The sequence below is a fragment of the Sinocyclocheilus anshuiensis genome, unplaced genomic scaffold (genome assembly GCF_001515605.1).
Source record: "Sinocyclocheilus anshuiensis isolate Anshui unplaced genomic scaffold, SAMN03320099.WGS_v1.1 scaffold1885, whole genome shotgun sequence".
Classification (NCBI taxonomy): Eukaryota; Metazoa; Chordata; class Actinopteri; order Cypriniformes; family Cyprinidae; genus Sinocyclocheilus; species Sinocyclocheilus anshuiensis.
The window spans coordinates 1193329-1220428 of NW_015542322.1; the positions used below are offsets into that span (position 1 = coordinate 1193329).

The 27100-nt window shown below is 38.6% G+C and overlaps 1 protein-coding gene across 1 annotated transcript; it reads right to left on the minus strand.

Annotated features, from left to right (window-relative positions):
* Positions 1–195: 195 nt before the first annotated feature.
* LOC107690953 (E3 ubiquitin-protein ligase rnf213-beta-like) lies at positions 196–26915 on the minus strand. The gene is made up of 51 exons (XM_016489393.1): positions 26816–26915; positions 26482–26641; positions 26139–26312; positions 25901–26050; positions 24761–25377; positions 24510–24669; positions 24211–24428; positions 23927–24070; positions 23596–23748; positions 22247–23438; positions 21674–21858; positions 21415–21564; positions 17400–21323; positions 17131–17267; positions 16940–17038; positions 16702–16835; positions 16495–16611; positions 14750–14799; positions 14473–14629; positions 14239–14374; positions 13642–13830; positions 13411–13544; positions 13084–13259; positions 12777–12980; positions 12345–12532; positions 12113–12233; positions 11889–11989; positions 11596–11778; positions 11323–11468; positions 10858–10957; positions 10418–10529; positions 9817–10015; positions 9501–9691; positions 9240–9362; positions 8696–8806; positions 8219–8461; positions 7969–8053; positions 7843–7877; positions 7500–7748; positions 7165–7330; positions 6664–6749; positions 6248–6484; positions 5982–6114; positions 5795–5878; positions 3894–4074; positions 3375–3576; positions 3206–3283; positions 2810–3007; positions 2596–2685; positions 1567–1742; positions 196–618 (listed from the first exon to the last, which is right to left on the minus strand). The coding sequence occupies exons 2-51, from the start codon at positions 26579–26581 to the stop codon at positions 483–485; spliced, it is 12654 nt and encodes a 4217-aa protein (XP_016344879.1). The 5' UTR covers positions 26582–26641; positions 26816–26915; the 3' UTR covers positions 196–482.
* Between the last annotated feature and the right edge of the window lie 185 nt (positions 26916–27100).

The window sequence follows — 27100 nt, forward strand, 5'->3', positions numbered from 1 at the left end:
TTTCTACTGTATGTCACCAATAAACAAGAAGCATTTGCTCCACCGAGACCTACTGTTAGTAAACTGAATGAAGTGCAAAGACACTGAAGAAAATTACCTGAGGCATTTTGGCTCTGACTTCATTGAGGACTTCTATAAAATTCTGATGGTGTCTTCTTAGATATTTATCAGTGTCCTGCATGAAATTATTGTTTAATTAATTCTTGTTCCCTGAATCAAATATTTACACAAATCTCTAAACAAAAAAAATCCTCAACTATATGAAGACATATTCAAAGTTCTAAAGAGTAAATAGATTATTTTAATCAACTGGTTTAACAATATAAAGACAAGAAAGATTTAGAGGGTTGGAATGAGTCATAAATCTGTCCTATACAACAGACATGACAAAGGTGGCAACATCTGACAAAAAATATTAAAGCAGTCCAGATCTTTTCACATTTGTATTATTAATTTTGGTTTGGCTCTTTCAGAAGATCTTTTCAGTGTTTGAACTCCACTGCAAGCCTCCAGATTTCTGCTGCTTTAGCCAAAGTGATTTCCTCTGGAAGATGATCTAAACCAGGAAAAGAGGTGATGTTCTTCTCCTCCAAATGGGATTCCATGGTGGACCTGATGCTATGTTGTGAAAGAGAAAGGAGGAAGGGTGTTCAGTGGTGTGGTTTAGGATCAACAGTTAGCACTGGATTCTACTGTTCTCAGCACACGCATTCCTTTTCATTCCGACCAGCTGCCTGCTCAGTAGTTGACTAGAGCAGGGCACACTGACAGATGGGAGCCTGGAGGGGTCAAAGTGTGCCTCTCTTGGGTCTAAAAGCCCACAGGTCTCCAGGGAATGACTAGGTTTGGGAGGTCTGCATTGTTGTGATTGAAAGTGGCCATTCTGAGGAAAGACCCTTATGTCTCTTTGTGTTGTAGTACTTGGTAGTAAATGCTATAGGATCTTTTTACTGTAGATGCATTTGCTTTGGGTGCCAGAACATTTCCTGACTTTTTATTTTGAGAATAATTACCCTGAACAATGGCATTTAAGTGTACAACATTCAGAATTGGATTAATGTTTACAATCACAAGCCAGATTTCAAAAGTCTATATGTTTCAGTATTTCAATTTTAAAATGCATTATTATACAGTTCTTTAAAATACTTGACTAGAATTTTGCAGTATGTTTTTGTACAATGTTTGTCATATAACTCTGTGGTTTAATATTACAAATTAATTTTATTTGTAATATTTGTAGTATTTCATATCCATTTATTTATTTGTTTGATAATTAGCTCATATAGCTAATATAATTAGATAATTATAGTCCCAATCACCCTGTGAATGTTTGAAAGTATTTTGTAATAATAACTGGCTCATCACACTATCCCATATAATATTTACATTTAAAAAGTCAAATGTCTGACATCTGCGAAAAATGGTCAGGCTCACTTTGCCTTTTGTGGCCAGTTTGCCGCATCAAAACCCACCCTCACAAATGGTGAGTCTAGAAGGCTGCAGTCTAGACGGCTGGAATGCTGGGCAAATAATATGAAAATGTGACAAAGTAAGAGCAGTTCTTACTCCCAGTGTGGCGCGAAGCCTTCTTCAATAGTGCTGTTGGTCTTGAGCTGAAGGATCTCATGTAGCTCCAAAGAGAAAATGTCAGTATCTGTGAGCCCAAGGAAAAACTTCAATTGCTTTCTTTCCTCTGAAGTCAGTTTATCTCTGAAGTCTTCAGACAGTCGCTGGAATGGATCCTGCAAAATTGTGCATTGAAAGATTTAAAGTAAATTACAGAAATCATAATATACCTGACCAATAAGGATTCAAACACCATGAATATGTACCAGAATGAAGCTTAAATGTCTCAATGTATTGTTTAACTAAGCAATATTGTCCAGCTATTCACAAAAGCCTGGGTTAAAAGTCTTTGAACTGTTGATGGCACACGCTCTCTTGTTAAAACTTGGCACACTCCGACTAACACTTTCCCTTGGATTTACAACCTTTGTATGTCCACTCTCTCGATTGTTTAGGGTCAATCAGAGGAGGTCAGTAGAGGTTAGCAGTAATGGGGTCAGTTTAGTGACAGACTAAATAGCTGAACAGAAGGAGGGAATTAGAAATTAGCTGCCAGTACAATTAATGCACAGTGAAAACATTCAATCTGTCTTAAGTTATTCATGCATACACTACCATTCAAAAGTTTAGGGTGTTTATTATTTTTATTTATTTATTTAGATGAATAGGAAGTTCAAAAGGTAAGCATTAATTTTAAATATATATATATATCTTTTGTAACATTATAAATATCTTTACTGTCACTTCTGAAAAATTGAATGCATTCTTGCTGAATAAATAAAAAAAAAAAAATTACTGAACGGTGGTGTATTTTATTTTAATGAAATTATTTGGAGGGCTATATTTAGAGCATTTTGTTATGATCAAAACCTGTGTTGAAGCATGCTTCCTATTGTCTAGGGACAGCAGAAGAAAACAAATATGAGAAATTGGAATGTAATTACTTCATAGCTTAGATGTAAAAATACTATGTGATTGGTATTATTGATATACAGTACTAGATGTCACAAAAGCTGAATGTCAAATTACCTGTCCTTTCCTTATCATCTGTTCACTCTTCCAGCAGGTAAGGAGCTGCCAGGTGGCTGTGCACTGACTAAGCCGGTTCTCTTTTAAAGCCTGAAACCAAGATGTGTGGAATCAAATTACAGAAGCAGGTAGATTATACACGCTGATAGTAAAGTGGCAAAATACCTGCTTGGTTAAATTTCCTTTAAGTTACTACTTTAAATGCATGTCTCACCTCAGCTATGGTGCTTGAGATGTGTTGATCCATTTTCAAGGAAACTTTCAGATAGGACAGAAGCAGATCTTGTGGGTGTCCACCAGTTTTACCTAGGAAACGAAGCCCAATCTCCACGGCATAAACTGCGTCACACACATCGGTGAATGAACGTAGCATTGATCTCATGGAACTGAGCACAGAGGCCTTGAGTGGTTCCTGTAAATCAGATAGGAAAAATGAGGCTTCCTTAAGAAGAAAAGTTGAACAAATACATATTTATAATTATATTATATTAATATAATTATATATTATTATATTTCTATAGTTTGTCACCATTAACCCAGTGGCATTTGCTCTGCTGAGGCCTACTGTTTTTAGTAAACTGAATGAAGCACAGAAACTGAAGAAAATTACCTGAGGTATTTTGGCTCTAACCTCATTGAGGACTTCTATAAAATTCTGATGTTGTCTTCTCAGGTATTTATCAGTGTCCTGCATGAAATTCTCAGTGTTTAGCAACCAATGAATCTGGTCATATATTTAACATTAGTATGAAAACAAGTTTTAAAATGCGTAGACTCACTGTTTGAACGCGTGGTTTGCCTGCAAAAAATCGTCTGCTGAGTTCTCTCTCAATAGCCTCATGATCATAGGAGCTCACTGTTTGCTGACCCTTCTCTAGTATGTAATGGCAGTTTGCTAATACCAGAGGGAGCAACTCCTTTTCTGGGTGACACAGGGCAAGTTGGCTCTCAGACAGCGCTGCCAGTGGCACTTTATAGTCACTGTAAGAGGAAATGCAATTGGCATGCATTAATAAGAAGCACAAAAATTAGAATGATTTCTGAAGTATCATGTGACACTGAAGACTGGAGTAATGATGCTGAAAATTCAGCTTTGACATCACAGGAAAAAACTACATTTTAAAATATAATAAAATAGAAAATAGCCATTTTAAATTGTAATAATATTTCACAATATTACTGTATTTTTGATCAAATAAATTCAACCTTAGCGAGCATGAGAGACTTCAAAACAAAAACATAAAAAATCTTACAAACCCCAAAAGTTTGTGTGTGCACACTCCTTCTCAAATACACACCTGTCTTCCTGGTGACAGAGTTTTCTGGCTTCTCGCACAAGACTGTTGTGTGTCTCAGACAGGAGATCTATGATTGCGTGGAGACATGAGCCTGGCCCGTGACGACTCAAGGAGAGAAACTGCCCAGAGCTTTCTTTAGTTATTTCTTTTTCATAAAGTGTAGGATCCAAACCCAAAGAAGCTAAAATAATGAAACAATATCATACTGTACTTTACAATGATGCCTAGACTCACTTGTAGTATTTAAATGTTTGATTTTAGTTTTAAGAGTTTTTTTATTTAAAGCTGCAGTACATTTTTCTGGTTAAAAAAATTTCCCAAATCAATTTTTGAGCAAGTACATAACCAGTCAGTGTTCAAAACTAGCGCCTTACCTTTCACAGTGGTAAGCTTATAATAATGTTTTCTAATTTGACTGGTACTGGTAGGTTTTCGCGGGAAATTGGAGCATGCTGCTGCGTCATTATGTCACGTCTGTAAATATAAAGAAGTTGTCCCGGCTACTAGGCTATATCACATGTGAGGATCCTGCAGGTGGAGGATCATTTATAGTCTTTTCTCAAAGCAGCTGGAATAATTACATTTATCATTTTGATGGTGCATTTTAATCCAGAAAGGATTATGTGTTTATGAAACACATGTGAATGAAATTAGATTATATTCCGGTTTTAAATGTGCATCTGATTACAGATAGCCTGTGTGGGATTACACAAGTTTTGTATTTTAAAGAGAACCAGTTCTAAGGAAGAATAATTTGTTTTTTGGGATAAAATCATTTCTTTATATGAAATACGAATGGTATAACAACTAGAGATTAGACTGTACATGAATTAAAATCTACATGCAATGCTAATACAAATAACATACACGTAGTCATGCAATGCTGATGTTGTTAGAATGAACAATTTGCGAACAAAGTATAACAATAATAATAATTTGCACGGTTTGATGTGATATGAGCTAACCGATCTTTAGATTTATTAATCACCATTGGTAGCGCAATTTATTGTAATCCTTTATTTTCCTCAGTTGGTCAGAACAAAAGTGGCAGACTTGTTACTTCTTCAGATGACAATATCCAGTGAAAATTCTTATTTGGGTCATACTTCAAAGACGTAGAATCTGTGATTCCAAAGTACAGTTTCCACACCGGTGCACTGACTGACAGCCACACATACACCTCAAAATATCAGATTCATCCGTGCTGAGGAGCTATGCCAGTGCACACAGAGCCGATCCTCCCTATACACAATACGCAAGCTGCGTAGGGCCCCCGAAACACCAGGGGGCCCCCTTGCTCTCAAAGATGATTTAATTTTAGTTTAGTTTTTGACCAGAGGTTATGAAAACATGAATGATCATTTCTGTTAATGTGGTCACCCTTTCTACGTAAAAATCAGTCAAATCATGTAATGTGAATGTCGTACAGTCTTGCTCGAGACTAAAAAAACTAGTTGAAAGCGCACCGAGCCGCGGAAGAGACACTGTTTCTCAAGCGCTTTACGCGAGCGCGATTCATGAAGGAGTGAAACACGGACAAATGCGTTTCATTCATTCGTTCATAACCACTCATACCCCACACCACAGCCCCCGCCGACACAGTTTTGCGTAGGGCCCCCAGAAGTCTAGGATCGGCACTGAGTGCACAACCCACTTAAAGAAAATAATTCCGCAAATAACTGCAATTACAAGTTTCAAACAGAGCTGGCGACAAAGAGGCAAAACTTATGGACTGCAGCTTTAAACAAAATAGTATAGAATTTTAAATATTGTCCATTTAGTGGCTTATAACGGCCAGTTTCATAATTATCATGGGTTCGACTCACAGGAAATACATAATGATAAATACTGAATGCATAAAACATCTCGCAAATTCCACATGTAAAACTCTAACAGCTTACCATTATTGGATATTTCCATTCTGAGTTGGTTCCACACCTTCATGAAGATCTCTACTCTTTCCGACAATAATTTCTTCTGATGGCCTATTTTCAAACACAAATTAGAGTACAGTAATATTACATACAAAAATCCATCTATATATCAAGCAACTAGCTATCTCCTCTAGTGAGTATAAGTATGACAGACCAGCAGGAATGCATTGCAGCAGTGAAGCGATGGTGTCGGTCTGGGTCTCAGAGCCTGGAGGAAGCACTTTCATAAGATCAGACAACAAAGCAGCAAGAGCTGGCAAATGGTTCAGCTGTCTTATGCAGTGCACCTAAAAAAACAGACAAACACACAGGAGTATAATTTGGAAACATGCTTAAAGACAACATGAAACTCTGTGCGCAACTTGCGTAAGGTGACACAAGGGCCTGGATAATTGTTTTATATGTCTTCAGTGAACTAACCTTATTGATAAAAAGGGTAAGCAGGGGTGCTTGACTCTGGTTTATTTGCTGTGAGAAGCTTTCCACCGTTAGGACAGGTGAGGGGCTCCAGAAGGCAGAGTGGTGGGTGGGGCAGTTAGTGGGGAGATGAAGGATTTTTTGAGGGTCTCCTCTCAGCACCTTCATCAGGGGACTGTTAGAAAGTTGGTTATCAGCTGCAATCAGATCCTGTGCTCTTCCCAACATCCTGTTCAAATCCTGAAAATAGAGACTTGGTTGACTGAAGCAATTATATGCCTTTAACGTGGTTATTTATACTCACTTTATTTATTTAGTTTATTAAGGTTATTTGTGTTTTTCAAATAATTGGTTTAAATGTATCCCATTCTTTTCAAATGGTTCACACATTCCTGATATTCAGCAGTATCAAGACTGACCTGTAAAACAGGACTGATGGCAGTTTTACAGACTGTGGTCTCCCACTGCTCTCTGAACTTGCGTGTTGACAGATCCACACCGGCACCTAGTGAAGACAAAAAATATCAAACATAGGGTTTCTTGTTGCGCAGTTCATTGTAGCATTGCTATGTTAACTATAACTAAACTAAAAAACATATACGGTAATTGAAAAGCTGAAATATAATAAAATATAAATATTCAATATTTAAATATTACATACATATACATATATATATAGTATATATATGATATTAAAAAACTAGCTCAAATTAAAATGAAAACTGAAAATTTGTAAATAAAAGATTTACAATTCAAAATATTTATAAATACCACAAAGTATTGAAATAATACTAAAATAAATACTAAGAAACAATGAATTTTGTTTGCATGTTATGCTCTTCTTTGTTACTATTATATAAGTAAAATGCATGCGATACTAAGTTCAAGCAGGTTTATCTTTAGTCAAGATTAACAGATACCTGAGGTGGTCTGTAGAAACTTGCTGAAGATTAGATGAATTATAATGGCAGAGTCATCCAAGTTAAGATTTAAAGTCTTCCCAAGAACCTCCATGTCCTTCTCAAGATGTTGCCAGAGGAACTCATAGACATCATTAACATTTGGAAGGATCATATTTCTGATGCCCTGTGAAGAACCAAAGCCTTTAGAAAACAGTGTTTTATTCTCTAACACTAGTGGCCCACTAACTGATTTTCAGTAGTTGGCATTATGTAGACAAAGGGAGTTGGCACGCAATACAACATTTATCAGCAGGTATTAAGTGAACTTTCAGGGTTCCTTCAAACTTTTTTACCTGTTGGTGGTGAATGGCTCCTTGCAACATGGCCAGGTGAAGACAGAGACGGAGGACACAGGACTGTGCTGAAGTGAGATTCCTGTTTGGTGCTTCAGACCGGTTTTCAGCATGTCCCAGTATATGTCCAGGTCGTGTCATGTCAGGGATTCCATGAGCTTCAATAAAGCCTTCAACTGGTTTATGGTTCTGGCCTCCTATACGGACTCCACAAGTGGCACAATTTGACAAAGCCACTGGTTTGCCACACTAAAGAAAATGCAGAAAATTAAATGACCGTTATCAATTTCCCAGACAACGGTACCAGTTCATTCAAATAAAAGAGAAAGAAAATACATCTCACCTCTCCCACAAAGCATGCATGACCATTATAACACACTGCAAAGCAGGAAGGAAAGACAAAATCTATTAGGCAGGTGGCATTTAAGAAAATATTTTTATTTTCACTTCATGCACAAGGCACACTCACAGTACATCTTTAGGTTTTTCTCTCCAGCGAGCCACTGCCGGGCCTCACTGGTATTGTCATCAGGCATTGTGGGTAGGAAGGCTCCCTGAGGAAGAGTAGAGAAACATAGCGATTTTAATCATCATCGTGACCAATTCAAAAACCACAGTGCATGACCATCATGAAAAATAAAGAGTGTTCGCATAAAATCAAATGCAAATCACTCCAATCTCACTCCAATAATTTGTATTATTCACGAAAAAGCCCTTACTGTCATATTCTGAGGTTGAGAGGCAATATTGAAAAGGGGACTTAGCAGCCTGTTTCCACTGTAAAACACTGCACTCGCATGCACCATGAGCTCCAGCACAGGACGACGCTTAGCAGGTAAACCTGCTCTGAGACTCAGGAAAGATCCTGGACCTCCAATCTCATTGGACAAGAGAGCAGTGCAGAGCTGTCTGGCATGTCCTGTGATGTTCTCTCTAATAACCTCCTCCAAGAACCTGATCTCCTGTTGACAGAGAGGAAAATGTAGGTGTTTAGGTCTGCCAGTGTTTTGCCTAATTTTTCTGAATCTCATAAAGTAAAGGCATGTATGCTCAAACACATTACTTTTGCAGGTTGGATGAAGTTCTGATGAACATCACAATAATACTTCATACAAATTTAGTCCTACATGGATTCTAGTTGAATTCTGAATCCTGACTAGTGATGAATAAAATCATACAACCTAACCAACACTTACCTGTGCTTGAGGATATATAGCTTTTTCAGGTGACACGAAGTGACAAGTGACCTGCCTGAACACAGCCAGAGTCAGCAGGATGTTTTTCACTGGGCCTGAACCACCCATTGCCTGAAAGAAAGAAAAAAAAAACATTCAGGCTCTGAATGATCAAATGTAACAGTAACATTTCTATTTCAAATATATGCTGTTATTTTGGACTTTCTATTCATCAAAGAATAGAAGAACAGTACCACAGTTTCCATAAAAATATTGATATATCTATAAAAAAAAAAATGTTTCTTGAGCACCAAATCAGCATATTAGAATGATTTCTTGAAGAAAATGTGACCCTGAAGACTGGAGTAATGATGCTTTGCCATCACAGGAATATATTGATTTTAAAATATATTTACATAAAAAACACACACTTTATATTGTCTGTCAAATGTGTTCATAATTAGACATCCGTCAAATAAAATCACATCATTAACCATTAGAGGTTTGCTCACAAAATAATGTTTTGTGTGTGTGTTGTTTATTTAATACAGATGTAGACTCTGACCCGTAATGCTTCTTTGAGTCCATTTGTTGTGCCTTCCTGCATTGCTTCTCCCACTCCATCTCTAAGAGTGCGGTATGACTGACCACAACACAAGAAACGATCCACCTCTGCAGGAATCAACCTCTGTAGAAGAGAAAACATACAATTATCATAGAGCTGCTTTTTAATTAAAGAATAATTTTTAACCAACAAACTCAATTTTAATATATATCTCTACAATATTAAAAAACACCCAACGCAACATCATTTGAATGGCCGTACATGAAGCCGTAGTATCTCTGCAGGGAAGATCCATTCATAATCAGTGCTGCTGATCAGTTCTTGCAGACAGTCCATGCCAGCATGCCTGTTGAGTGCTCGAAGCAGGTAAACTCTGTACCAGTCATTGTTACCGTATTCAAACACAGCCTTCACCTGCTCCAAAAGCTTTAGCTCAACTTCCTCAAAATTATCTGAAAGACACCAAACACAGAAAGTTTGCACAATAAAATGTTATTGCACAAAGACATGTTATTCATTTAAGCATTGCAATATACCCTAACTGCCATGAACTGGTCAGAGCAGAAGCCCCTCGTACCAGATCTTTTGCTGATAGCTTGGGACAGGATCCTGGCAGCAGAGTCCAGACACATTCTGAGGCGACCCATAGACAGTAGAAACTCTGCTGGGTCATTCTGTCTGCTAGGTGTCTGTTTACGAGCCAGTCGGCTAAGGAAGTCTGAGTTCTCCTTCAGATGTCTATGATCTCCATTTAATCCAGAACAAAACAGAGAATCCTGGATAAATAACAAATCTGCTTTTAGAAACAAACATGCAGATTTTAGATAATTAATGTGGCTGAAAGTGCAATACAACTCACGGTGATTATACTTCATAAAAAAGAAAAGTTTTTGGTGCATTTGCTAAGATACTTTGGATGGCTGCTAAGGTGTTGCCAGGTAGTTGCTTACTGGTCCAAAACAAAAGTCTTGCCATATGCTTTGGGCCCATGGGATTTTTCACCAATTTTGTTGGCCAACCAAAATCATAAAAATAATCACACTTGATGAATCATTCATGTCCGTGGTAAAAAGTGGGTTAAGTGCTAAATATAGTAAAAGTGAAACTTGCCTTAGCAAGCACCATTAATAAGTGAATACATGATACAAAGACACCTGGGATACTTGATTATGACACACCTGGAAACAGTTAACAAAGAGCCGGTAGAGTTCAGTTCTGTCCTCCTGGTCCAGAAGCTTGTTCTCCAGGTTTTCTAAGTACTTTTGTATATGCTTCTTCACCTGTTTGAAGCTGAAGAGATTATCTTATTGCAAAATGTTCTTGATGAGAGTAAAGGCCAATTCACATTGCACCAACAAACACCGACCAGCGTGGACAAACACCAGATTACAGCACGTCACTTCCATGACAAATGGCAAATATACCGATCTAACAAGACCAGACGAAGTGTCTCTTGCTCCTAGTCGGCGTCTGTCAGTGTAGTGCGAATTGGCCTTAAACAAAACTCTGTGGACTGTGGACTGTATATGAAGACAATACTGCATATTTAATGTCGTAAACAAAAGGTCACAAATTTCCTGGATGTGTTAATGTGTATGAGTTGTCTGTATTGGAGCACCTGTATTGCAGAAGAAGTTTTGGCAGCACAGAGCGCACCACAGGGCTCTGGTCAACACACTCCAGGAATGGGGTGAGCTCTCTGGTCTTATAAACATCTCCTGTAATGTATCCAGACAATTAAACAAACATAAAAAAGCTAATTATAGAGTAAATCACTCTTTGTATATCTTTTCAATGAATTTGTTGTTTTGATTCACATAATTAGACTGAATGATTCGTTCACAAACTCAATGAACCATTCATTGCAGATTATTATGACTTAAATGGCCTGTTTGGCCACCAAGCTATTGTATAATTTCAGAAGACTTGGAATATAGAATGCAAAATGCATGAACCAGTGATATGAAATTTTAATTCTAAATTTACTTCCTTTTTGAAGCTTGAAAGCTCCAGTTCTTGTTTATTGTAATTGCACTGAAGTGTACAGTTTGCAATGAAATATTCCACAAGGAAATCCACCCGCCTTGTGCCAAAATGAGGAGAGAGAAAAGCAGTTCCACCAGGTCTTCTGAGGGATCTTGAGCATCAGTCAGACAGAAACGAGAAACCAGCTCCAGGAAAAAGGCGTTACAGCATTTTCTTATTTCTTTGTGCTGCTTCAGGGCTAAGCTGTAACAGATAAAAATTTAGACAGTTCACAATATATCAACAACAGTAAAGAAGCTAATTGTTTCTTGTATACCCATTCAGTCTAAATGGGTGTCTGAGCTTACTAAGAACAAAGAATTAAACTCACTCTATAGCTGTAGAGACAGTGGGCCGGTAGTTGTTCGACAGAGGTTCCCTGCACATGGGACAGAAGTCCACTCCTTCCCTCACTGTAGATTTTCTCAGACAGGACAGACAAAACACATGCTCACAAGGAAGCACAGCGGGCTCTGACAGATCTGACAGACAGACAGAGCACTTCACACCATATCTGAGAAGAAAAAGTATACAGAAAATAAGTAATGAAAGGGTTTATTGTCACATGGTTTTAAATGAAATCAATTATACCATATAATATAATACAGCTCAATTCAAGTGTACCGCAGTTCTCTGCTGATGGATTCCTCGTGGTAATCATTAAGTATACGGATGATTTGCTGAAGATTGTCTTTGCTCCTCAAATCAGGAAACTCTTCCATTAGCTGTGAGAGAGGAAATATAAGCAGTATATGTGCTAAGGTCTTTTGGGGTGAGGGGGCTTCAAGGGACTTCAGTATACCAATGTCTCTTCCAAATGTAATAAACAAAGCAGAGTCTGGACTCACCCCATGTAACTGACTGCAGTGTTTTAGAGTCAGTGCTTTTATCCGGTCATCTCCCACTTTCATCCTGACGACCACCTTTTCAATGAAAGCAGCCACTAACAACATCCCCTGCCACACTGACCTATGGAAATAAAACAAAAGAGTTTATGTAAGCTTTTGATATCTTTTTAAACATGAAATCATGTTTTCAAATTATACTGTTTTCTAAATCTGCAATATTCTTCATTCTCACTTTATAGTGTCCAGGTGTTTGAGACAGCCAGGGCTGCAGAGGGCGCTGTAGGCAGTACTAAGCACTCTTTCTAAACACGGCTGAAGTTGCTCAACTCTTTGCAAGAAGGTCTGGCATTCAGTTATTGATGTTACAGGTAGGAGCTTTGTTTCTTCAACACAGATACCAACAGCTAGAATGTCCCCACACTGTAATAAAACAGAACAACAAGATCTAAATATTGTCTCATTAGTATTAATTTAGTAGTTTGGTTACACACACTGGTCTCTGACTCACTGGTAATTATTTTGCTACATAACAGTAGCTTAAATAGGCACTGGAATCTAAGTCACCAGCATGTCTAACTAAACAAATTTGCTGGTGAACAGACTAAAATAAGCCATTCTGAATCTGAATCAACTTGGAAATTCATGCTGCATTCCTGCTTCTCACAATATCAGGGCTTTCTCTCTTTAATATTTCTCGCTGGATGATGCGGACCAGCTGAGGGTTGAGCTGAAGGGCATGGGATAATGTGTCCAGGCGTGAGCTGTAGATTTGAGCTGCTGCAAGGATCCACGATGGAGAGAGCTCAGGAGTTACTGACATCTCCATCTGCAGAGCAGACACACAACCCAGCACTGCACTACGAAAGACCTGTAAGCAAAATCAAACACACCCATAAACATCCACATTAGAACATGAAATATGAGATTGTGAAAACATATGTTACCAGCCTTATAAAACCTATGTATCTCACCCCATGCTCTTCCTCAGATTGGATTTTGAATGACAGAAGAACATAATCAGTCAAGTAGCGCTGACCCAGCTCAACTTTCTCTCCCTCTGACAGTTTCTGAATATAGCTGCCCAGTCCACTGCCCGATACAGCACTAACAAACTGCTGAATCCTCCCTTTGATGTCTTGCTCAGAGCCTGAGAAAAAATTTAAAAATATGGAGTATGCTTATACTGTTTTGCATGATCTTGCAAAACAACAGGAGTTTTATGTAAAAGACGTAGCTATATGTGATATCTGGTTATCTAACTGGCCAACTGTAGTCAGACACAAATCAAAAGGCCTCACCTCGCACAAACTCTGATTCCTCCCACAAACTCTGGCAGTATGTTTTTATCAGCCAGCTAAAAGGAGCAGTACAAGGCCGTTCTACTCCTCCAATAAACAGGTGACACTGCACATTAATCTCCTGATCTGGAGCACTAAAGGGAGAAATCCACCTCATCAGTTACATTTAGATATTTAAAAGCATTTAATGCCTCATTTAATCATAAGCAGGTTTCATATATTTAAAAATACCTTGGATTTTGTGAGACGGTTAAGTCAAGGAGCTGTTGATCTTCAAAGATATCCAGCCAGAACTGGGCCAGACCCTCACTGAGCCCTTCTCCATACAGTAGGTATAAGTTGCAGTCCCTGTCCAACACTTCTAGAACTCGGGCAAACACTGGAGTCAAAACACCCTGTAGGTTGCACCACAAAGTGTGCCTGAACACAAACACAGAAATGTTTTGCTAGCTTGTTAGTTATCTCTAATCTACGGCTGATCATCCAGTGCAAAAAACAGAATTTTTATTTATCTCATGCTGTTGATTGCTAATACCAGACATGACAGCATTTGGTAAGGAAGAAGTATGGGATTATTTTAAAGGCCTTGTGCAAGGCTTGCAAATAACAATTCTACTGTATTTTTATTCCCAATTCAAAGTAGTTCCACACCATTATTTTCTCCACGCAAGTTTTAATTTTCTGACATTTTTATCCAACCCCTTTTGATTTACATAAAATAATCATTCCTAAGCATCAGCTTTTTTAAACATCTGAGATAGATAGATAGATAGATAGATAGATAGATAGATAGACAACAGATTGTTAATGCTGGTTGCATTACAGTACCGAAGTGTTCCACCTTCCTGCAGAGCTTCACGGTTCTTTGCCACTTTATAAACCCAGTCGTCTGCATTAGGAATCAGTTCCTCCTTCCGCATTAGTGAAAACACCAGCCTCCTTAGCAACACTTCCTGGAACCGTACTGAAAATTCATATAAACAAGAATTTGTGACTTAAGCTTATAATTTCTTATGGTTTCTATTTTCAGTAGTACTTTACATGTACAGTACAGGGGCTGACCTCTTTTCCGCCTAGGGTCCCCTCCCAGAAGGCCAAACAATATGTTCATGCGCTCCACACTCCTGGAGGTTTTTTTGCCAGTATCTCTCAGCAATGAAACAGCTTTCTGGGTGCAGGAACTCAATAAAGACAAACTGTGTAGATGCACTGAATCTCCCTGACAACCAATTAAACACAGCATTTCTGTCAGGAGGTATGAAATTATTTCTGATGTAGCACATCTCTGATGTACTGTATATGTTTAATCAAATCTATTGCGAGCTTAAAGAATTTTTACCTTCTCACTTCCTGGTCCACTTGTACCAATTTCCTCTGATTCGTTGACATCTGTATAAAATATACAGAATATATATACTTTCTTTTGAAAAAAGAAAATGTAAGTTGTGCAAAGGTTACAAAACATGGTGTTGCTAGGGTGTTCTAGGCATTTTTAGACCCTAAATATGGCTTGTGTCTTTCCTTCAGTGCAAGTCTGTGAGATTTGTATCGTCCATCAGGTAGAAATTTTAAAGGGGTGGTTGATTGCGATTTCACTTTTTTAATGTTAGTTAGTGTGTAATGTTGCTGTTTGATCATAAACAATATCTGCAAAGTTACGAAGCTGAAAGTTCAATGCAAACGGAGATATCGTCTTTTAAAATTCTGGCAGTTTAATGCCTACAAAAACGACTGGTAAGGGACTACAACGAGTTACTTCCCAGGTCCGTTACGTCAAGAACCCAGAATTTTACATGAACCCCGCCTCCGGGAACACGCAGCAAAGGGGGCGAGGCCATGCTGCGCTGCTTTAGAGAAGAGGAAGAGAAAACTAGAGGTGCATGTAAAAATTTCACTTTTTTAATGTTAGTTAGTGTGTAATGTTGCTGTTTGATCATAAACAATATCTGCAAAGTTACGAAGCTGAAAGTTCAATGCAAACGGAGATATCGTCTTTTAAAATTCTGGCAGTTTAATGCCTACAAAAACGACTGGTAAGGGACTACAACGAGTTACTTCCCGGGTTCGTGACATCACAAACCCTGATAAACCCTGCCCTCGGGAACACGCAACGAAGGGGGCGAGGCAGAGGAGAGGAAGAGAAAACTAGAGGTGCATGTAAAAATCTATTCATATATGAATCGCGATTCTGTCTTCTAACGATTCTAATGGATTCACAAGTTTGTGAATGTTCTAAAGCAGCGGTTCTTAATACTGTTCCTCACGTCCCCTGCTCTGCACACGCTCTGCATCTCTCTCTCTCTCATTCAGATCATCAGCTCAGTGAATACACTTATTTTCACATAATATAGCTATGAGAAGCGTTATACATGGACGCGCGTGCGGTTACCAAACTGTATTAAAGCTTTAATCAGAATAAAACCGTATATTAAAAGCTAACAGAAGCAGTAGCATTTACAAATAACAGCGTATCTAAAAGTATGAGACAACAACAAACAAAAATCTTAGGCCTACCATTAAAAGCCGTGCTTGCACAGGTTCTGCGCGATCCTCTTCACTAATATCCTCTGCGTCTCAATCGGGCTCAAATTGATAAGCAATATAGACGACGTCATTGTTTACAATACAACCCGAGCACATGCCGCTATGTTGAGGGGCGGGATATTTAGACTCGCGCTAGAGGCGGTTTAGCCAATCACAACACACTGGGCCAGCTAATCAATCAGAGCCCATCGTGTATTTCTGAGGGAGGGGCTTCATAAAAGCAGGAAATGATCAGCGCGTTCAGAGGAGAAGGGACAGAGCGGTGTGGAATAAAGATAAATTATGTGAAAAATAATGTGTTTTTCAACAAACGAAACATTAACACATGTTAGACTGCACCCCATTAACACAATCAAGCCTAGAAAAAACCCAGTCAACCACCCCTTTAAGATGAATCACTAACACTTCACCTCACAACAAGCTGCAATGATTTGAGGTATAATTTCATGTTAAATTTTTTTTTCTTATATACAAAAGTTTAGGGGGATTGTTTAATAGTCCAAGTTGCTGGCAGCTTTTGGTCACTGGTACCTTACATACCTGACACGATTTTCTGGGAGATGAGTTTACTTATAGGTATTCCACAAAAAGCCTTAAGATTTAAGGTCATGTCACTGGAATCACTGAGGTCATCAATATGTGCAGACAGCCAAACTCCTTTAGTAAAAATACACTTGATAAGAATGGTTATTTGACAATATCTAAATACACTGCAAAAGTTTGTCTTGCCAAAATTAATACACTAACCTCCTTGAAAGCCAATGTACTTGTTGCTTCTTGTTCTACAATGCTCCCCAATTCGGGAGAGCTTTGTGATAAACACAGTATAGAAGTTGCACTCATCTGACTTTAAGGACAAGATTTCATTCATGGTACAGTACCTAACGTAAGAAGAGTGACAGATAAAATGTCATTAGATCCTGACTCCTGTTATTTGGGTTGTTAATAAATTGAAATCTGATTTAAACAGCATCAAAGGACCTACTTTGCTGAAGCAATAAGTTCATTTTTGCACAAAGACTCTTCCATGTCCATCTGAACCACAAGAATGTGCAGAGAAAGTCCAGATTCCCTCAGGAAGGACCTTTGGAAAAAGAGGTACAATGTTTTAGAAATTGTTGACCATTTGTTGTTAAAGGTACTGAATAAAGTCAACAAAAATAATATAAACATTACCGTATCTTGCTGCAAAAAGAAGCTTCTGTGTCAAATTGGTGTAAAGAGAGCAGAAGAAACTGCTCAGTGGTCAAGCCCAAGGCTGGGGCAAGATTTCTCACATCAGCTTCAGTGAGAAGATTGGAGAATGTGGTTACCTGGTTACAGAAAACATATTAATTGATTTTGCAAGGTAAATTGGTAGAGATAAGACATTAAATCAAGTACACATTGCTTAAAATCTTTAACAAGAATATGCATTGGTAAACTTCTACAAAAGTAAACATTACCTCCAAGAATCTGTTCTTGTCCTGTTCATTTTTGTTCAGATGGTTGTCTAATAGGTCTCTGAGAGATTGATGGCTTTGCTGATGAAAATACATTCTCTGAAGTGTGTCTTTCTCCTGATTTCCAAATTCTGAATACTTTAATCTAAGTACTGAGTCTGGTGAGGCACAATTCAAGAGAAGGCTTTTGGCCATTTCATAGACTTGCTCTTCCTCATCCATGGTTTTGTTTGAGTCCAAGCTGTCTCTTGCCTCAGTGTCAACAGGATCTTCATCATACATTTTCACAAGTTCAGAAGCATCTCCAAGAGTCTCAGTGTCTTCATAAACTTCTGCATCCTGTACCTTGTTGTCAACTTCCATTGAGGCACCTTCTCCTTCCATTTGCACCTCCTCCTCATCAAGGAATTTGTTCATTTCCTCTTGAGACTCTGTCACATCTTCATCTTCATCAATGTGATGAGCCTCACTTTCCTCTTTCTTCATGTATACATCCTTGGCCACATTAATATTAGAGCCTTCTTTACTTGGTTCACTGATTTCATTATCGCACTTGGGAATGCAATGGAGTTCATTGTTTTGAGCAGCTTTATCATGGCCCCGTTTTTGTATTTTCTCTAAAGCCTGCAGAAGTGCACTGGCACAAGCATCCCCATGGAACCCAACAAAGGCATCTGATAAGCTGAATTTTGCTTCAGTGGATTGATGAACTTTTGAGAAGTTTTCTACCCACTGTTTGAGTTTTTCCAAAACTCTGTGCTGCCAGGGAGTCAAATCCGTACTCCTATCAACTTTGTGCTTCTCCAGTCTGTTTTTAAGTGGAACAGGAAACTTTTTGTAGACTTTTTCCTGGTCCGCCACCACAACCAGTCTGAAGTCTTTGTGAACTCGACACTTTACTCTATGAGAACCAAGTCCCAAGTCAACATAATTCTGTCCACTGAAGCAGACATAGTATTGATTCAAGGCATCATACAGGCTCTCATACAAATTGAGGAGATTCAATAGGATGACTGTTCGGCCTGTCTCCATGCATGCCTTTATTCTACTCACATTGTGACATATCTGGGCATACTCCTGGTCTTTGGGAAATCCTGATCCAAAGACAATTTCAGGGCATATATAGTTCTCCTTGGAGAAAATGTGGTGTTGGATAATGTACAAGGCAACATTGTTAGTTGTGAGCAAAAGAAGGTACCGGCACTCTTTGTCACTGTTGCGGTCAAGATTTTGTTCAATCATTTTCAGTGTGCTTGGCCTTTGGACTTCAGTGTTCTGGAAGATGTCCCGAAAGTAATCAAGAGGATCAAAATCATCCCTTTGTCCACTGAAGTTTCTCAACACAGCCTCTGCCAACTCACTGTCAGATGGTTCTTGATCTGAACTGTTGACTGTTGCAAAAATCATTTTCACCAAGCTATAATAATCTCGGAGTCCAAAGAACTGTTCACCGTCAGTTTTACAGATATCTAGGTAGCCCTTTGCCAACTTTGGCAGGAGCTGCTTGATTTTGAGAAGAATGTTATTATGGGAGGATGAGCAGATTCCCTCTGCCGTCTCTACTAAGTCTTTCTCACTTGGGTCCCAACGAGACACAAAAATACCTCTGTTCATTTTTGCTGGATCGAGAGCCCAGTTTGAGATTCCAACAAATCCAACCTTCATATGTGGATCTGGGTTATCGCTGTCTATGCATCCATCCTCTAGAAGAGGATGCAATGTCTTCAGTGGCATCTGAGGAGAGTCCTCTGCAAGTCCTATTTCATCTAGAACAACTACTGACACATACTCATCAAAATTTTTGTCCTTTTGGAAACGGGCACAGTTCCGAAAGGTTCCAATGATTCCTTCAGGGCTTGAGTGAGGGCTGCATTGAAAAGACACCATATGAACTTCCTTGAGTTTCTTGAATAAGTCACAGTGAGAAGCCTGACGCTGCATTGCATCTGCTACAACAGTCTTAGCAAGAGATTTTGAGCTTCCTGGCTTGCCAACCAGAAAGAGTGGAATTCTCAACTCAATGCAGACCACCATGAGGAAGACATTTTCTTTCAAAGCCAGATTTTTGGCAATTGTATCTCTTGTTTGGATTTTCTCAAGAAAAAAGTCTTGGCATGAAGTTATCTCCTGCTCCAGTGACTCTTTGGAGTTGAACGGACAAGGAAAGAATTTGCTCATAGTTGCTAGGTATGTCCCTTTGTTTTCAAGTGATGGGTAATAGCAAACACCCATAGCAAGCACCAAGCACTTCAAAGTCATCAGCTCAGTTTCATTCCTGTGGCAACCAGGAAAAAGATCAACTCTGTGGTTGTAAAACCAAACTAGGACACACATTGATCTCTCCACATCCCTAAGACTTACAAAGCTGCATTCATCTGCTTGTCTGCGCATGTATCTTTGAGAGGCAGCCAAAACTTTTGTGATCACTCTCTGGTATGCACGGGGCAATCCATGATCTCTCATTTGTTTCTGCACAATTTGACAGATATAAGAGCGCTCAGATGAATCACTTAATTGTCCAAAATCCCATACCAGGGGCACCATGCTTGGGGGTAAAGGGTGTACACGGTACACAAGCTGTCTCATGGGAACTTTACCAAGGCGATCCTCTGTTTCTTCAGCTTTCACTCTGTATCCTAGCCCAGCACGCTCCAAGCGATCAATCATTCTGGGTGTGTGTCTTCTGTATGGATTGCAGGCAGCAATTATTTTCAGACCAGAATTTTTCTTCAAAGGGTACCCTTGTACAGCTTTGTCACATAGCACTTCCTTAATGGCGAATATTGCTTCGGTTGTGTTGGCTTCATCAAAAAACAAAACTGTATCAAGTTCATATTTTTGACGGTTGTCCTGAGCAAGTTCTTCTGCTTCTCGCACCTTCCTATAGATTACCTCAGAAGTAGTACCTCCATGAACTTTGACTAGTTTCATGTTTTCAACATCTCTGCCTTCACGTTGCAGATCACAGAGAAAGCGTATAAGCCGCGTCTTCCCACAGCCAGTTTCTCCCATGATGATCACTGGAATCTCACATCGGAATCTCATATGAATAGCCAACATCTTCATGATATTGTCAGTAGTGAGTTCATATGTAGGGTCTGGATCAAATTTTCCTTTTTCCCAGCCTTTTTTGGCACCAACAACAAAGGAAATTTTTTGAATCTTGTCTTCCCTTGACAGGTCATCAAAGTTCTCAGAAAGCTTAATTCTTTGTCGCTCAATGTCTGAAAAGAGCTCTTGTGTCATCACATTTCCCATTAACACTTTGCCACTTCTTGGATCAACTGCATTAAGAATTGTGCCAAATTTCTGCACATGGAATCCTAAGAAAGACATGGTGCAATGGTCAGCATTGAAAAAGATGTATGGGTGAGGTTCATTCTCCCATCGTTTTCGAATAAATAGTTTAGCTAGGATATCTTCCTCATCCTCATTCTCAGAGAAAAAGGTGGGGCTCTCATCAGAGATGTCAATGGATGGAGAGGCAAAGTCTCGAGCCATGTGAATCATGAATTTTACTATGAAGTCCTTGAAGCCACTTAAATTGTCAGCAAGGAAGTTTGGATCACAGAACAAAGAATTCTCACAGTCTTTAAGCTGCAGGTTAAGAAACCAAGTAAAGTGCTTTAATTCTGCCCATGATGGGTCTTTCAGGCCGTAGTTTGATAAAAGATGATGGAGACAGTCAACCGGATCACCTTCTACAGACTGAGCTTGATATTTGAAACGGTCCATGTTCACATTCCTGTTGAATCTTCTCAAGTATTGGTAGGGTCTCTGAATGGCCTCACTTTTAAACTCTTCATTATCCATCAGTGGATCTAAGGATGTGTAACCCCCTTTTTTTCTCTTGATCTCCAAAGCTTTGACATCTTTAGGAGGTCTGCAGAAGATAGTAGGAAGTGCATGCAAAAACCCATTGGTTATCTGTAAAAAAAAAAAAAAACGGTTAATGCCTGTAGCTCAACAATTGTTCAAAGAACAAAAAGTTACCAAAATGGAAAAAGTAGGTTTGCACCTCAATCTGGGTTTGACTTTTTTGAACTTGCTGAAGTGCTTCAATCGCCACCAAGTGAGCTGCATTTCTCCTCCATATAGTTCCTTTGCTGTCACTAAGACATCCTAGAATAAGTAATTTGAATAGGAATTCCTCCAAACCATGACGTAACTGATATAAAAAGAAATGTAGTGAAACAAGTTATAAGTGACCCACAGTTAGTACTGTATATAATAGTGCATGTTATAGACTAGTATAGCATGTTTTTCATAAAACCTACTGCTGCAATATCAATGTGCAACAGCACAGGGTCCTGCTCTCTCAGTGGAGCTAGTCTTTCAGACAGGATTTGGACAAATCCATCCATGTCAACGCAGGGCTCGATGAGTCTGATTGTTAGACAGGTGGCTGTTGGAAACTCTTTTTTGAACTGCTCAAATAGACGCTTGACATATAGTGACTTTCCTGCACCAATAATAGGAAAAAATTATAGAGAAATAGAAAAGAGTATCAGCATAATGTTTGGTAACAATTTCACCATACTCTGTTTAACAACATGAAACGCAACCTATTTTACTTCCACAACGTGATATACTCAATGACAACTTTTTAGGAAACATAGATGGTTGGAGGAAAGGGATTTAAAAATAAGAGGGAATTATAACATCAACCCAGAAAATAAAGCCCCTTAAAATGCAATTACAAAGCAAATTATTACAGCTTGATAAAACACTTTTTTTTCAATAACATGCACCTATAAATCATGCAAAAAAAAATAAATGCATAAAAAAATTTCAAAAAAAGAGTACATTTTTCTCATGTTGACTTAAATATACAAAAATCTAAAACATACCAACAGCTGGACGTTCAGATGAAATCATCCAGACGGAGAGTTGTCCTGGATAGACTTCTGAGTAGGGAACAAGCTCAGACGGGATACGGAAGTGATGGCGAAGATAGTTTTTTATTCTTTCTGTAGATATAATCAGACCTGTTTGTACTTTATAGTTGCTGAAGAAGGAAGGAACATATCTATCCTGGTTTACAGGACAGACCGTCACTAGACGGTAATGAGGCCCAGCACTCCTTTCTAGTGTCTCAAAGCATTCCACCAGTGCCACGCTCACATCATAAGTCAGTGAACCTGGATTGACCAGCGTGTATATCTTCTGATGATTGCTTACAGTGCCTTGGGATCCTAGACATCGGCGGAGGAAAATCTCCACCTCCTCTTCAGTTGTCTCCTCCTGGCACATTAATACCTCATCAGTTGTTGGAAGAGGATGCTCTTGATTCTCTGTGTAAAAAGACAGAGTTGTGCTAATCAAGTCCACAACAGGGCACTGGACAAGGTTTGGCCTTCCCTCTTGTAGAATAGGAGGTATCTTTCGTTTGATGTGCATTTGATTCATGTCAGACAGATTGGAGAGGAATCGTCCAAGTGTTTCGAGATCCACATGGTGGGTAAGGAACCTGGACATGTTCTCTTTAAATTGCTGCCACAGGTCCTCTAAGCATTCAGTACCAACATCTAGTAAACTGAAGTTCAGAGGCAGGTCAAAATCACTGTTTTGTTCTGATTCCTCTGCCATGTCATCTTGCACCATAGATTCTGTCTCTGTTGCTTTTTCAAAGGCCTCTCGTATGTCATTTAAGTTACAATCTGGTTTAATAGGAGTCAAAAGATGCCACATTTGTTGTGGCACAGGTTTCCTTTTGATGCTAATGCTGTTGATCCATTCGCAAAGAAAAACAATTTGCTCTGAGGTGTAATGATTCAGTGCGTAGTTCTGAGAGCGTGTCTTAGTTAAGTGGTTACACCAATCTTTATGAAAGTTCTCCAGAGAGCGACACAGTTTTTGAAGCTCCTCCTCAACCTCACCACGATATACAACACACTTGCTCAACTGGGTAAAGCTAACTTGAATGCAGGGTTGATCTTGGTCGTTGCATGTTATCTGTGCCCCCCAGTTTCGAAAGAGCATATTGCCCGATGTGCGCAACTGAAGGAGGATGCGGCCCATCCTCTGGACTCCTTCAAAAACCTACAAGATGAAAATTGAGATAAGTCTCCACAAAACTAATGCCAATTTCTTTGAATAATCTGATGCAAATATAGAGATCTTAATTGGAACTTTATGTTTTCAGACATCAAAAGTTTAATATTTCTTGGCTGGTGGACAATTGTGATAATGGACCTACCTGAGTAAACTTGTTGACTTGCTCCCTTCCATGCTCCCCTTTAGAAGACATCAGCATGAGCTTATTCTGTAGCCCTAGGAGTTCATTAAGATTGTATGTCTTTTCTTGTTCATTCTTTGTCACCTTCACGCAAAACACATTGTCCAAACCTGTCTACAAACATATCACAACAAGATACTGTTCTTTTACTAAACAGATGTTCACAAACTTACCTATCACACAGCATGTCTGCTTAATGGAATATTTTAACTGATTTAAAGAAACATTTTTGTGGAAATGTTTAAAAAAAAAGTCTGAAATTAAGCATAATTTTATACTAGTATCTACTCACTTTCCCATTGAAATCTTCAGGCCAGCCCACATGATACACGCCTGCAGTGTTGATATCTGAGGCCATGGACAAAGATGATTGCTCAACAGAGCCATAAGTCTCCCTTAAACCTTTCAGCCAATCCAACCACCGCCTGGAGTCTACCTGTATACAAAATTTAAATTTAAAGTCTTAAATTGAATTAAAAAGAAGCATAATTCAACACCTATTAAATGGAACATTAGAGGCGTACAGAACAATTAAAATTAAATTATTGTATTAGTTAATTGTTTGCAGAAACTAACCAATTTATCCACGAGTTTCTTATCTTTGTCAAGGATGTCCAATACTTGCTTAGCACAGTCAATAAACTCTTCAAATCCTGCATTTTTTGGTAGTGAGTAAAGCAAAGGGCCATAGCCCATCACAACAGTCTCGAAACTGGCTAGCCTATCAGTGTCTGCATCATTCTCCCCAGCAGAAATTGAGGCCAGTTCCATAAAGGTTTTCAAGTCTCTTAAACCTAGATGAAACATTAAATATTAAGATTTTTTTTCCACACTACAACACTATAAATCAGATAAATCCCCAAAAAAATTCTTACTTGGAATTTGCGTTTTGACCCATTTGATCAGAGTATCACTTTCCAAGAAAGCCTTCAAACAGGCTGTGTGCTGGCATTTGACATCTGCCAGTTTTTGCCTGGCTCTGATGAGGTCATCACTCAGCGAACCCAGAGTGTTTTGTTTGAAGGAGTCATCTCTCTATATATAGAAGAATAAAATGTTCACAAATCTAAACAAACATACATACATGCTTAATATAATACAATCACAATAATGACTGGTTTATTACCACTTGAATCAGGCTATGAATATGGCTGAAGTCTCCTTGTAATTCCAAGTTATCTTTGATTTTCAGTATGACCTCAGCAGATTCCGCAGCATGGTGAAGGCGTCTGTATTCCTGAATCTGACTGAGCCGATCCTCTGGCCAGTTTACATTCAGAAATTGATGGCTTTTCAGCATAGTTGCCATCAAAGTAAGCTCTTTCTTTAAACGATCTCCTTCACCCCTGTCCCCACACCATTTCAAAGCTTGGTCCACCTCTTTAAAAGAAGTTGCTCCAACTGCAATCCGTAGACCAAGGTTGAGGAAGTTAGTGAGACAAGGTTTCCAGATTCTGTCATGGACGTCCGTAAGGTCTAGTGACAAAAGCTGAGGACCAGGCATAAAATATTCGGTTGCCTTTTCTAGCCATAAAGACAGAAGAAGGTCGCTGGTCTTCACTTCATGCATCTCCCGTGCCATGTCTAGGACTTGCAGATCAATATTGTAGAATAACACTCGCCTTGTGTTGTTTTTGTCAAGATCCTCTTTGGAGAAATATGTCTGCACTTCCACCAGTTTGTTCAGAGTTACCATCTGCAGGTTGGTTTTGACCATGTCTTCTAGGGAAGAAACCTCTGGTACTGAGGCAAAATTATGACATTTTTTAAATATATATATATATATGTATATAACATTATAATTTTATCTAAATCTTCAGAGAGCTTCATAAAAGACTTGACAAATGTTTTTATGTTTAATGCAGTTAGTGTAAATATATTTACAGAATTCTCATTCTCATAGTCTCATTTGGAAATCATGACATTAATCATGATGTTTTTTATTCTATTGACAGCTTTAATTTTGAACAATAAGAAATAAAAAACAAATCTAAATTTAATCACACACACACACACACACATATATTACTTACCTACACTGTCAGCTGTCTACTCCAGGTAATGCAACAATATAAATGCCAATTATTTAGTTTTGGAAACAGCAAGTTGTATTTATAATATCACACTTATTATTTTTCAGACACAGTATAAATGGGTCTTTCATCTTAATAGTTTAGGAAGAGGTCCCTCACAAGGGGTTCATAATATTTGGGGGTCCTTGGTATCAAAACATTTGAAAACCCCTGTCCAAAGGTAACTTCCTTACCATCTACGACATCAGTAATCTTCCCCAGCATCTTAATAAGGTTGGTCATGAACTCCTTCTGTTGTTCAAAGGCTTTTAAGTCATCTTCTCTTTGACTGAGTAGCTCTGACACATCGATTGAGATATTCTCTTCTTTGTTGTTCTTCTTATCTAATGTCAAAATAAACAAAATGATGAATAAGCTTGTGCCTAAAGAGACCTCTATAAGTTGTAATGATACAAAGTGCATAACACTTACGCTGGTTGTAAAGCTTCTGAAATGGACTTTTAGACTTAAAGACGGTCTTAAGGTGGCCCAGAGGTATATTTCCCTGGCAAAGGGAATGAATTAGAGAACCTAAGAATGATTGACTATCTGCTATTAAATGACTGGCATCATCTTCCAACTTCCACTGATTTCCATTCCATTTGTCTGTGAAAATTAAACATAATCCATGTTAATGAACAACTGCTGCCCATAATGTATTTATGTATACACACGATAGATTCTTAAACTGTGTCCAGGTTTTCTTTCTCTGACTATTCACTTTGTTGTTAAATCATGTTAAATTCATGAAACTTGTAAGACCCAGTCACTGCACCTTGAGATAAGAGGAAGTTTATTGCTGATTGCGGGTCCAGTAGACGACCTTCATGATCCTCTCCAAAACAAGCTGCTGACTCCACAATAATGGAGGACATGACAGGCCATGAAATGAACTTGGTAAAGAGATGACGTAAAAGGTCTCCTTCCTTCTTTGCCTGCAGCAAAAAGAAAATACAAAAATATATTTACAAGGTGTACAAGTAAATACAAATACATTAATCTAACTAACTTTCAGTAAAGAGAAAATAAGGGAGCAGTCAGACATACATCAATACTGCAAAACTGAAAAATAATAATAATAATTCTTTCAGCATGAAAGGTGACATTACCTGACACTGTTTCTTAATAGCAGTCTGACAAAACTCTTTGAAACAAGACTGAAGGTTTGCATGACTATTCTCAATAGCCTTTGCTGATGTCTCCAGACAGCATGCAACAATCTTGTCAGTGTCAGAGATCTAAAACACAAAAGGAGGATGGCGGTATACATTATGTACAGTTCCAATGTATATGCTTCTAAAATAAGGCTTATACCTTACCTGGGACACTCTTCTTTTCAGGTCTCGGTCTAACAAACCCTTCCAGCTTTCAGAGATGCCTGGTATTGAACACTC

Coding starts and splice junctions, on each gene's coding strand:
- LOC107690953 (XM_016489393.1), bottom strand. CDS start 26,581: ATGTCCTCCATTATTGTGGAGTCAGCAGCTTGTTTTGGAGAGGATCAT. Junction 25,378..25,900: donor GATTACTGATGTCGTAGATG/GTAAGGAAGTTA, acceptor ATTTTGCCTCAG/TACCAGAGGTTTCTTCCCTA. Junction 13,831..14,238: donor CAGGAAGGTGGAACACTTCG/GTACTGTAATGC, acceptor GTTTGTGTTCAG/GCACACTTTGTGGTGCAACC.